The following is a 13100-nucleotide window of genomic DNA, read 5'->3' as shown; positions in this document are numbered from 1 at the left end:
GTTTTTAATAATAGGACATGTTCTTTTTTTTTGCGGAAAACGGAAGCACAGATCCGCAAATGCAGATGTGGATCCGCAAATGCGGACAGCACATTCCGGCCCCATTGAAAATGAACGGGTCTGCACCCGTTCCGCAAAATTGCGGAACAGATGCGAGCCCATTTTGCGGACGTGTGAATGGAAAAGATATCCCTCAAAATGAAAATATATTAAATTATTAAAGTTAACCAACAAGCATAGATGTGGTAGGCAATAACAAGTGCTCAGCGGCACCAAATCAGAAACCATATGTCCTACCACAATCCGGGGGTTCCAGTGCACATCGATGAATCCTGGAGGGAAAGCAAAAAAAACATCCATCCCTGGGCTAGATGATGATGTGGTATTGAAGGACAGGGTGGGCAAAGAACTGTCCCTGATATTGCACTACAGGGGGTGCTATTCTGGCCCTGATAGCCTAACCACAGACCACCCGCCCTGATAAGAGCGACCCCGTCCGGAACCTTACCCTATATAAAAATGGCCCTAGTAAGCCCCTAGCCCCTAGGCCCCTGACTTCCAGGTGATCACTATATAGATCTATGTGTTTTTGACTCATTGTAAAAGTATATTATAAGTATATCGCACCCCTCTGTGTATCACACCTATCGATAGCACACCTAAACTAGTGCTTAAAAAGACTTTTGTGGCCCTATTAGCTAGTGTTTGGTGTCCCTAACAGCCTGTCCCTGCTCCACACAGCAACCTCTCCCTACACTGGCAAAACACTGAATGTAAAATGGCGGCCAGATCAGGTTTATTTATAAGGTAGGGGGTATGTCCATGTGCTGAAACGTCTCAATTGGCTGTCCTGTACCACCTGATGGATGTGTCATGGGTCAAAGTTCTTCACAATGTAGAAGAATATGGCGGGCGCAAATTTCTCCATATGCTCGCATGTTCGGCAAATCGCGAACACGCAAAGTTTGCCGCGAAACGACCGCCGGGGCGAACCGCAAGGCCATCTCTAGTCACTACTACCACTTTTACAACCATTTTCTCAACTTAATTTAAGCAATGTTACGGTAAATAGACTTGGTTAAAAATCTCCTGTTGTTTTAAGTATGCAACTCCTATATGTGTTTATGTGTCACCATGGTTACAGACTACAAACAAACCCTGTGTAGTCTGATCCAGCAATCATGTGTTACTCCCTTCCACCTAGTTCTTACTAACATTACATTCAATAATTTACTAATCTGGTTAATGAGAGGAACACAGCAATCCTCACGAACACCACAGGGTATCAAAATTCAAACATCAGAGATCAACCTACAATGAGAAGCGGATGGGTGTTCCACATCATGGGCTGAACCAGACATCTTGACTCAACTATCCAAGTGGTGATGTATTCCAATATTGTAAACTTCTGGGTAATCTAACTTCTGTTTGACATGATCAGCAGACAATTTTTTTGACGAATGGGTCTTCTCAGTCATAGAAAGTTTCTATGTTGTACTACTGACAAACCGATGAAACTAATAGGGTTAACACGCAGGGTAGAAGATAAATACCACAGTAATGATATATTGGGCTACACCTTCCACTGTGAACAGAATCATCCACATCATCATAGTTTCAGCATTTTGGATATTGTCATTTCACAAACAGGAGTCTGTGTTATTCGGCTACCATAATAAAAATTCATGGCCATGATAATTTGAGGAATGGGACAAATGTACGTGCCTTGATATTTGATCCTGATTCCTGAACTTTCACACTAGTGGTATACTTCAGATATGACTGTACTGATATCAAGACTGATCATGCAATGGAGAATTTGTGATGTTGGTAGTGGACTTAACTAGTACTAGTCATATATATTTCATTTTTACACCCCTCCCCCCTTACCTTTGCAATTTGCTTAATTTAGGAATGTCTAGGGCAATGCTGTTGAGTGGGGTCACCATTATCAGAGTACCTGCTCTGCAGTTGTCAGGGAATTCTAGGGTGACCTACCAGGGTTAGTACAGACCTCTGAGTGCTGTTATTGTGTCCTCCACCTGCCAGTCTCCCATAGCTGCACCCCTGACATTGCACATTTCTTTGCACCCTACTTCATTACTACAATCGTAGCTCTGTACTAAAGTGACCTAAAGAAACACCTATTCGTGTGTCTCAAAATAGTGCAAATAAATTGTAAAATATGTGACAGACAGTCAATATTACCTCCTGCAAATATTTATTTAAAAAAGACCTGGACATGGTTTAGTGGGTACAGAGTTTTTAACATTATATGACACCATTAATTGTGGCAAAAAATAACATGATGACAAGTTAGATCTTTAATATAGAAGTAAATAATTTCATCCCCTTGTTTTCCCCTATGTCCCTCTAATGACCAATGCCTAGGTGGTGAAACAAAGTTTCAGGGGGTACTTCAGGCCATTTCGTGTTGGTTCATATTTATTGTGGGGTAAAGAAGCAGAAATTGTCCAGTTTCTCAATGTTGATATTCTGCAACAGTGAAACATAACTGGCCTGTGACTTGAAGAGTAAAATGATCTAATTGGCAGAACGAATGAGAATATGTGAATATTTACTTTAGGTCGCCCAGTTTGCTTAAAGGGGTTCTGCAGTTTGTTCAAACTGATGATCTATCCTCTGGATAGATCATCAGCATCTGATCGGCAGGGGTCCGACACCCGGGACCCCCGCCTATCAGCTGTTTGAGAAGGCAGCAGCGCTCCAGCAGCGCCGCGGCCTTCTCACTGTTTACCGCTGGCCCAGTGACGTCACGACTAGTATCAACTTGCCTGGGCGGGGCTAAGCTACATTCAAGCGAACGGAGCTTAGCCGCGCCCAGGCAAGTTGATACTAGTCGTGACGGGCCAGCGGCAAACAGCTTTAATCTATTTTAATCTTTTGTTGAGGAACGGTTGAGACGTGTGCATATATATCCATGCATGCCTGCAAACACGTGCGGGCATGTATGGTATATATATGCATACATTAACCACCGCATCATGGGGTGATGCCCATGTTGATCCCCAGCGGCTCATGGTGGCCCCTGTGGGAAATATGTGGTCCCTGGAAGCTGTGCCCCCTTATAATCCCCCTTATATTAGTATATATATGTGTCCCCTTATAGTTAGCATATATTTCCTGGCCCCAGATATATGCGAGGGTGTGTGTATATATAGATATGTGTGTATGTATTTGCACACGTGTCTATGTATATACACTTATGTCAGCATGACAGTATGTATGTGGACTTATTGCTGCCCATTCATACCCCCGGTTTTGTATGTGTTTATAGATGAGCCCCCAAGCATCTGTGGATATATATATGCATATATGCAATTCCAACTGTTATCAACAGAGTTGTTTAGAGAAAAACTTGTGCTGATAGCCTGTAGGATAACAGCTGATTAGCATCTAGTCCCCTTTTGTTCAGGCCCAAAGCAATCAGACTCTGTGGCACCGTTGTGAGGGGACCTTCTAATCAGAGACATCAAAGACCTGTTTTTCCACACCTCTGCCCCATGGCCATGCCCATTACTCCCAGCATTTTTGGGACTAGGAGGGGGGACTAAGGCACACTATGATGTCACATGCCTGAGAAAGGAGGAGGGGGTTGCTTTTGGGCTATAAAACCCTGAACCGGACAGAGGTGCCCTCTCTTGCAACCAGACTAGATTCAGAGACGCATAGGAGAGAGGAGCTCCATGATGACCACCTGGATAAGGCCTAAGTATCACCCCTGGTCCTGTAACCCCTATATTTGTGTCCTTGATGTGATGTGACCCTGGGCCCTGATTTACCCTTGCCGTGTTACTGGACACCCTGATCCCCCAAACCCTTGCCTTATTGTATCCTTGTTTGTACCCCTGATCCTGTGCCACTGGTTCCCCTGATTGTATTTGTGGTTACCCCCACTGTATCTATTACTGGACACCCTGATCCCCCAAACCCTTGCCTTATTGTATCCTTGTTTGTACCCCTGATCCTGTGCCACTGGTTACTGGACACCCTGATCCCCCAAACCCTTGCCTTATTGTATCCTTGTTTGTACCCCTGATCCTGTGATCCCCCAAACCCTTGCCTTATTGTATTCCCCTGTTGTACCCCTGATCCTGTGGCCCTATTAGTACCCCTGATTACCCCCACTCCCTGCTGTGTCCCTGATCCCTGCTGTACCCCTGGTAAACCTCAGCACTCACTTGCAAGTAACCCTTGCAGTGCTGAATCTATAGTGTCTGTGGCCTGCACTCCCTTGCAGTGCCACCGTTAACCCCGTAGGGACAGTGAGAACAGATGGGTGGGTTATTGTTAATATTACTTGTATGTGTGAACTGTGTAGTTAGTTGATGGGTGGAATTGGGAATGTGTAGTGTAGTTTAGGATTGTATATTTAGTGCTGTATTGTTAGTATTGCGTGCGTAGTGTATTGTTAGTATTGCATGCGTAGTGTATTGTTAGTAATAAATACTGTGTTTGGTTTATAACTATCTGTGTGGCGTGTGGTTATTGGCGATAGTTAGTTTAGTAAGGCGCATGCAGCTAGCATAGTGATCAGTGTAAAGTATAGCGAAGGTATTGTTGATATTATATAAAGGCATAAATGGGCGGAGTTATCACTAGATGGCTCCTCCCATTTATGAATATTAATTATCGATATTTGCAGAAATATTGGTGATTAATATTCCCCCTTTACATCTTTAAAGAGCTTTAATCTGTTTTTCTGTCTGTTTACCAACTTCTGCTTGTTTCCTGGTTTCTGACTGTCTGCCACCTGACCTGACTTGTGCATTTTCATCGTACTAATCCTGAGCTGCCTGCTATGACATTTGGACTGTTCCAAGAATTCTCACAAACTCTGCCAGCCCTGAACTCTGCCTGTTTCCTAACTGTGTATTGCCTGATCTCTCTGCGCTTGGCACCATTGTCTCTAATTCCTATGGGTCAGCAGCCAACCATACATGAGCTATTAAAAGTGTTAGCGGCCTGGCGGCTCCCCTGCAGCGAGCACCAGATCCAAGTATAGAGGTTGAAGGGTGAAAACACCCTGGATAACACCCTCACGGCTAGCCCAAAAGTCAAACCAGTTGGTTGGCACAGTGGGTGCACACTCACTGCCTATAACAATGAGTTATTTGTAGTGAATCATCTCCAGTCATGGGTTATTTGTAAAGAACCATCTTCAGTCATGGGTTATTTGATGAATGATCTCCAGTCATGGTTTTTTTATGGATCATCTCCAGTCATTGGTTATTTGTAAATGATTATCTCCAGTCATTGGTTATTTGTAAATGATTATCTCCAGTCATTGGTTATTTGCAATTCAGCATCTCCAGTCATGAATTATTTGATGGATCATCTCCAGTCAAAGGTTTTTTGATGGATAATTTCCAGTCATGGGGATTTGTTTGTAATGGATCATCTCCAGTCATGGATTATTTATAATGGATTGTCTCCAGTCATGGATTGTTTGTAATGTATTATCTCCAGTCATTAGTTATTTGTATTGGATCATGCGCAGTCATCGTTTTTTTTTTTTTTGTAATTGAACATCTAAAGTCAAGCATTATTAGTGGTGGATCATCTCCAGTCTATTTGCAATGGATCATTTCCAGTCATGGGTTATTTGTAATGGATCATCTATATCTAAATCCACATAAAACTACTACTAATAGTAGGTCCAATACTTAATGTTATCAGATAAACACTCTTAGCAGGAGTCCATGCTAATCATCTTAAATCATTTTCCTGTGATGCAGAAATATCGGTTTTCTTGGAACATTGGAATCGTAGCTGTTGAGCTTACAGAAGACAACGTTCATTCACCTGGTTCATAGCAAAATATGCACTCCGGATTCTGTTCTTCAGCTGGTTCAACTTGAATGGTGACTGAATGGAAGGGGAAGTTGTCAAATAAGTTCTTTGTTACATCCTTTACAATTCTCATAGATTCTTCACAGATATCTTAAAAATGATAAATAGCACAGATTATATTATATAGTAAATAGGGTTTAAAAAATTAGCACAGCCATGATAAACAGAAGCTATGATGCCTGTGTGAACACATTCATTGTAGACTATTAAACTCTAGAGAGATAGTAAGCTGTTCTTGCCTTTTTCCAGAAGCAGCACCACTCTTGTTCATTGGATATATCTGGTACTACAGCTCAGCACCATTCACATTATCTGTGAATGAGCTTCAATTCCAGATAATCTATAGACAAAAATAATCAAACAGATGGCGGCTCACCAATCCTTTCCATATACAGGACACAACTATTTAATTTAAAGTGCATTTACATCTTCAGATAAGGTGCATCATCACAGTTTCATTGCACAAATTCATATTCATTATCCATATAAATTGAAAAAAAGCATCTGAATACAGTCCAAGATAATCCATTAGTATTTATCCATTCAAGGAGCCAGTTCAGTTCAGGTGGAGAGGCAGCGTGCTCACACACACAGTCTATGACTTTTAGGGGGTCACGCCCCCTTCCTCAGGCCACCTTGGCTCACCAATCCTACTTGATATATGGAAGGATTTATAGGTGCACAAAATTAAAATGATAAATAAGCTCGAAAGACACTGGCTCACCCAAAAAATCCCTTTTGTTTTAATTACACTGAGCTAAAATATAAACGCAACACTTTCGGTTTTGCTCCCATTTTGCATGAGCTGAACTCAAAGTTCTGAAACATTTTCTACATACAGAAAAGACCCATTACTCTCAAATATTGTTCACAAATCTATCTAAATCTGTGTTAGTGAGCACTTCTCCTTTGCCGAGATAATCCACCTCACAGGTGTGGAATATCAAGGTGCTGATTAGACAGCATGAATATTGCACAGGTGTGCCTTAGACTGCCCACAATAAAAGGCCACTCTGAAATGTGCAGTTTGATCACACAGCACAATGCCACAGATTTTGCAACGTTTGAGGGAGCGTGCAATTGGCATGCTGAGTGCAGGAATGTCTTTCAGAGCTGTTGCCCGTGCAATGAATGTTCATTTCTCTACCATAAGCCGTCTCCAAAGGCGTTTTAGAGAATTCGGCAGTACATCCAACCGGCCTCACAACCGCAGACCACATGTAACCACACCAGCCCAGAACCTCCACATCCAGCATGTTCACCTCCATGATCGTCTGAGACCAGCCACCCGGACAGCTGCAGCAACTATCGGTTTGCATAACCAAAGAAGTTCTGCAAAAACTGTCAGAAACCGTCTCAGGGAAGCTCATCTGCATGCTCGTCGTCCTCATTGGGGTCTGGACCTGACTGCAGTTCGTCGTCATAACCGACTTGAGTGGGCAAATGCTCACATTCGATGGCGTCTGGCACGTTGGAGAGGCGTTCTGTTCATGGATGAGTCTTGGTTTTCACTGTTCAGGGCAGATGGCAGACAGCGTGCGTGGCGTCGTGTGGGTGAGCGGTTTGCTGACGTCAACGTTGTGGATCGAGTGCATTTTATTGATGGCATTTTGAATGCCCAGAGATACAGTGATGAGATCCTGAGGCCCATTGTTGTGCCATTCATCCACGACCATCACCTCATGTTGCAGCATGATAATGCACGGCCCCATATTGCAAGGATCTGTACACAATTCCCACATCCCAGTTCTTGCATGGCCAGCATACTCACCGGACATGTCACCCATTGAGCATGTTTGGGATGCTCTGGATCGGCTTATATGACAGCATGTTCCAGTTCTTGACAATATTCTGCAACTTCGCACAGCTATTGAAGAGGAGTGGACCAACATCCCACAGGCCACAATCAACAACCTGATCAACTCTATGCGACGGAGATGTGTTTCACTGCGTGAGGCAAATGGTGGCCAGATACTGACTGGTTTTCTCAACCCCCCCCCCCCCTCCCCAGTAAGGCAAAACTGTGCACATTTCAGAGTGGCCTTTTATTGTGGGCAGTCTAAGGCACACCTGTGCAATATTCATGCTGTCTAATCAGCACCTTTATATGCCACACCTGTGAGGTGGGATGGATCATTTCGGCAAAGGAGAAGTGCTCACTAACACAGATTTAGACAGATTTGTGAACAATATTTGAGAGTAATGGGTCTTTTGTTTATGTAGAAAAAGTTTCAGATCTTTAAGTTCAGCTCATGCAAAATGGGAGCAAAACCAAAAGTGTTGTGTTTATATTTTTGCTCAGTGTATATATTTGTAAAAAGTGTATAAATAAATACATAAAAATGGTTCAATGGTTTATCACAGGGCCCTTGCAGTTAACCAATAAATAGCAAACAATAAAAATGATAAAATATATTACACTGGAGCTATATAAATTGGTAGTTATATCGTATTGATAGGACAATGCGTCTTCCACAGGTTATCAATGTTCTATGATCCTTCAACATAACATAGGTGCGTTATTCCATATGCTATTGCAGTCAGGGCCGGTGCCACCCATAAGAAGAGTAGGCCACCATGTAGAGCGCACTCTTGCTGGGGGTGCCGAGGCTCTGGAGTCTCTGGCCGCAATAGAAGTAACAGTAGCAGACTGCTACTAGCAGTGGCGTTGCGAGGGGGGTGCGGCGGGTGCGGGCCGCACCGGGTGACATGTCTGATGGGGTGCCCCCGGTCCGGACCCAATACTCACGCCTTTGCAGCCAGCTCCGCCCCTTTAAACTTACACTGTACCAGCTCCCTGGCGGTGGCGGCCCCGGCGCTGCACTATCCTCCTGAGCGTGTACAGCATCAGGATGTAGTGCACGCACTATGACCTGACGCTGCACGCTGTCAGGTGACAGTGCATCGCTGGCGGAAAGACGGGAGTGCGAGGAAGAGGAGCTGCAGTGTTCTAGGTAAGTATTGTAGTATGTAGTTAGTTCTGCCTGCCGCAATGATTTAATGGTTTTGATGGGGGGCGGGGGTCTTTGGGCTTATCTGAGGTCTGAATGGGGGCTGAGTGGGGGTCTTTGGCTGATCTGAGGTTTTTCATTTTTGTGTTATTTATTTTACCATTCTATACTGTTTTAATATTTCTATTTATATTGAAATTTTTATGTTATGTTTGGAAATCTTGTTGGCACTTGATATATGTGCAATGCTGCTATTTTATGTTTTGCATATGAGAAAATGTTTACAATTAAAATGTTTTAATTAAATTGTTCTATTTTACTATTTTTATTATTTGGTCGAAAGGCTGATTGGGGGAGGGGGGATTGTAACGGGAATGCTTTATAATATCTAAAATTAGCTGGTCAAGTAAAATGTTGTATGCAACAATCATTAAATAGGTGGCCGGCAAAAAAGGGGCGGGTCAATGGGCGGAGTCAAATTCGCTTTTGCCTAGGGTGGCAAAAATCCTTGCACCAGCCCTGATTGCAGTTTATTTAAACAGTCCATTGCCACGTATTGCATGCAGAGTAGTTCACCTGGTCAGATATAACTCTTGTATAAAGTCCTATTCACATGCAGTGCGTTATTTCATGTATGTGATCCAAATAGCTAGATTTTCAGATCCCTTGGTAGCCGAATCAGTCAGTGTGCCAGTCCTTGTATCATACAAATGAAATGACGTACCAATAGCGACAAATAGTTCTTATATTGCACAGTGTCCTGCTTGCATATAAGGCTACTTTCACACCTGCGTTAGGTGCGGATCCGTCTGGTATCTGCGCAGACGGATCTGCACCTATAATGCAAACGCTGGTATCCATTCAGAACGGATCCGTCTGCATTATTCTGTCAAAAAAAGTCTAAGTCTTAGTGTAAGTCAAACGGATCCATCCTGACTTCCATTGAAAGTCAATGGGGGACGGATCAGTTTACAATTGCACCATATTGTGTCAGTGAAAACGGATCCGTCCCAATTGACTTACATTGTAAGTCAGGACGGATCCGTTTGGCTCCGCATCGCCAGGCGGACACTAAAACACTGCAAGCAGCGTTTTGGTGTCCGCCTCAAGAGCGGAATGGAGGCGGAACTGAGCCAAATTGATGCATTCTGAACGGATCCTTATTCATTCAGAATGCACTGGGGCAAAACTGATCCGTTTTGGGCAGCTTGTGAGAGCCCTGAAACGGATCTCACAGGCGGACCCAGAAACGCCAGTGTGAAAGTAGCCTAACCGATTCAGTTACATACTGATCTTACATCTAGCTATTTGGATCACATACAAATAACGCGCTGCATCTGAATAGGACTTTATACAGGAGTTATATCTGAGCAGACAAACCACTTTGCATGCCGTACCTGGCAATTAATTGTTTAAATAAACTGTAATAGCCTATGGAATAACGCACCTATGTTTTATTGAAGGATCAAAGGACACTGATAACCTGTGGAAGACGCATTGTCCTGTTAATACAATATAACTATTTACTATTTACAGTGCTTTGAAAAATTATTCATACCCCTTGAACTTTTCTACATTTTTTCACATTAAACCCACAAATTTAAATGTATTTTATTGGGATTTTATGTGATAGAAGTAGCAAGTACAGTATGTGTAAAGTGAAAAGAAAATGATACACGATTTTCAAAATGTTTAATAAATACAAATATGGAAAGTGTGGGGTGCATTTGTATTCAGACCCCCAGGTCAACACTTTGTAGGAACACCTTTCGCTGCAATTTTAGCTGCAAGTCTTTTGGGGTATGTCTCTACCAGCTTTGCACATCTAGAGGCTGACATTTTTGCCTATTTTTATTTGCAAAATTCCTCAAAGCTCAGTCAGATTGGATGGAGAGGGTCTGTGAACAGCAATTTTCCAATCTTGCCACAGATTCACAATAGCATTTAGGTCTGGATTTTGACTGGGCCGTTCTAACACATGAATATGCTTTGATCTAAACCATTCCATTGTAGTTCTGGCTGGATGTTTAGGGTTGTTGTCCTGCTATAAGGTGAACCTCTGCCCCAGTCTAAAGTCTTTTACAGCCTCTGCCAGCTTCTCTTCAGTGATGAGCAGCATAGGCAATATTCGTTTTCGCAACATTTCTCAAATTTTTGGCCTAATATTCACCATAAATTCGCAAATTTAAGAATTCATGATCTCCAGTCATTATTTTCTTGGTTGCGAAAATAAGCAATGTAATATGCGGGTATTGCGCACGCAATACAGGCGTGGCTCACTTTTGCTACATTTTTTAAGCTGCTAGAAGTTTCCTCAGACTGGAGAAAATGCACAGTACAGTAATTCCTATCACACTACCTAACACCCTGCACTGGAACCAGCTACACTATATCAGGATATAACCTACACTGACTATCTCCCACTAACTATCTGTATTACCATATTTTTCGCCTTAACCCCTTAAGGACCTAGGACGTACCGGTACGCCCTATTTCCCGAGTCCTTAAGGACCGAGGACGTACCGGTACGTCCTGACTTAAAATCGGAACTCCGGCGCCGCAGGGGTTAATCGGAACGGGATTTCGGCTGAAATCATTCAGCCGGCATCCCGTAACAATGCAGGGGGGGGTCATTTGACCCCCCCGTATCGGCGATCGCAGAAAACCGCAGGTCAATTCAGACCTGCGGTTTTCTGCGTTTCCGGTCCATTCGGGTGTCCTGTGACCCGATGAACCGGAAAAAGACTGCGATCGGTGGCGTAATTATACACCACCTATCGCAGTCCGAGGATTTGGAGAGGCGGTGCTAGCCCTGGTGCTGAATGCCGCTGTCCAGGGTGCTGATTGGTGCAGGGGAGAGAGGCGCGAGATTCAAACTTCCTGCGCTCCTCTCTCCCCTCCTCTTCCTGTCCAGCACCCTGACCGTGCAGCATCGTCCAGCACCAGCTCCTGTGTCCCCCTAATCGGAATCCATCACCCTCCTGCACCCATCGCCACCCAGGTAGGTTAGGGTCAGTGAGGGAGAGGCACCGTTAGGCAGGGAAAGAAGGGAAAAGTAAGTTAGAAAAAAAAAAAAAAGTACTTTTATTCCAAACTTCCAAACTTCCATCTAACCCTAACCCAGACCCCTCCTGCCACTTGCCCCCCCCCACCTTCCCCCCCTCCACCCACCCCCCACCAGCCACTTTCCCCCCCCCCCCACCTGCCCCCCCCCCCCCACCCCCCCCCCACCAGCCCCCCCCACTCACCACCACTTTTTTTTTTCTGCGTGCGCTGACTGGCCGGCACTTTTTAGCGTCCGTCCACTGTTAGCGCATCGCCCGCCCCACCACCCCACCGACCGCTGATCAGCGGTTTTTTTTTTCTAACACTTGCCCATTTTTTTGCCTGGACTTTTTAGTACGCGAACACCCGTTGCCCCCACACACACGCACATATAATAAAGTTTGCCACACACGCACACCTACACGCACACACACCCATGGCCCGCCGGATGTTCTCGGCCGAGGAGGCATACGCCCAGATTGCCTCCGACTCTGAGAGCCCCAGTGAGGATGAGGATGACCCCACATTCCTTTTATCATCCGCATCCTCCTCATCATCATCTGATGACGATGAGCCACCAAGGCGGCGGAGACGCCGCCAGGCGGAGCCAGGGGCCCCACATGCTAGGGATCCTGTGGCCCACCCTAGTACGAGCCGCCCTGGGGTTCGTACTGGTTTCCCGGCCCACCAAATAAGTCCACCGGAGCCCCCTGCCGATGAACTTAGCTGGTGTCCCCCAGTGGACTTTGAGCCTGAGATTCCGGATTTTGCTGGCAATCCTGGAATCCAGATTCCCACAGTGGGGTTTACTGAAATAGACTATTTTAGTTTTTTTTTCAGTAACTCACTGGTGAATTTGATGGTGGAGCAGACGAATCTGTACGCCCAACAGTTCGTCGCTCAAAACCCAGGCTCAGTTTTGGCTAGACCCGGTGGCTGGACGCCGGTCAGTGCAGCCGAAATGAGGACATTTTGGGGCCTCGTGCTGCATATGGGTCTAGTCCAAAAACCCAGTGTCAGGCAATACTGGAGTGGGGACGTCCTATACCAGACCCCACTGTACAGTATGGTCATGATACGTCACCGGTTTGAGGCCATCCGGAAATGTCTGCATTATTCCGATAATGCAGCATGTCCACCCCGAAGTGATCCTGCCTATGACCGGCTGTATAAGATACGGCCGGTCATCGATCACTTTGGGGCCACATTTCAGCAGGCCTACGTACCTGG

The 13100-nt window shown here is 44.7% G+C and overlaps 1 protein-coding gene across 2 annotated transcripts in view; it reads right to left on the bottom strand.

The window, feature by feature from the left end:
- The window catches only part of SLC30A8 (solute carrier family 30 member 8), a 103872-nt gene that overhangs the window by 26255 nt on the left and 64517 nt on the right, over positions 1-13100 (bottom strand). Inside the window, exon 8 of one of the 2 annotated variants that reach the window (XM_040432376.1) lies at positions 5827-5964. In XM_040432376.1, coding sequence (XP_040288310.1) covers positions 5827-5964 — 138 coding nt within the window. Of the gene's footprint in view, positions 1-4714; positions 5965-13100 lie in introns of those variants that run through there. The other variant, XM_040432377.1, reaches the window with a different exon arrangement.

The sequence above is a fragment of the Bufo bufo genome, chromosome 5 (genome assembly GCF_905171765.1).
Source record: "Bufo bufo chromosome 5, aBufBuf1.1, whole genome shotgun sequence".
NCBI classification, from domain to species: domain Eukaryota; kingdom Metazoa; phylum Chordata; class Amphibia; order Anura; family Bufonidae; genus Bufo; species Bufo bufo.
The sequence above is the reverse complement of the archived record's forward strand: the minus strand, read 5'-3'. Positions and strand labels throughout refer to the sequence as shown.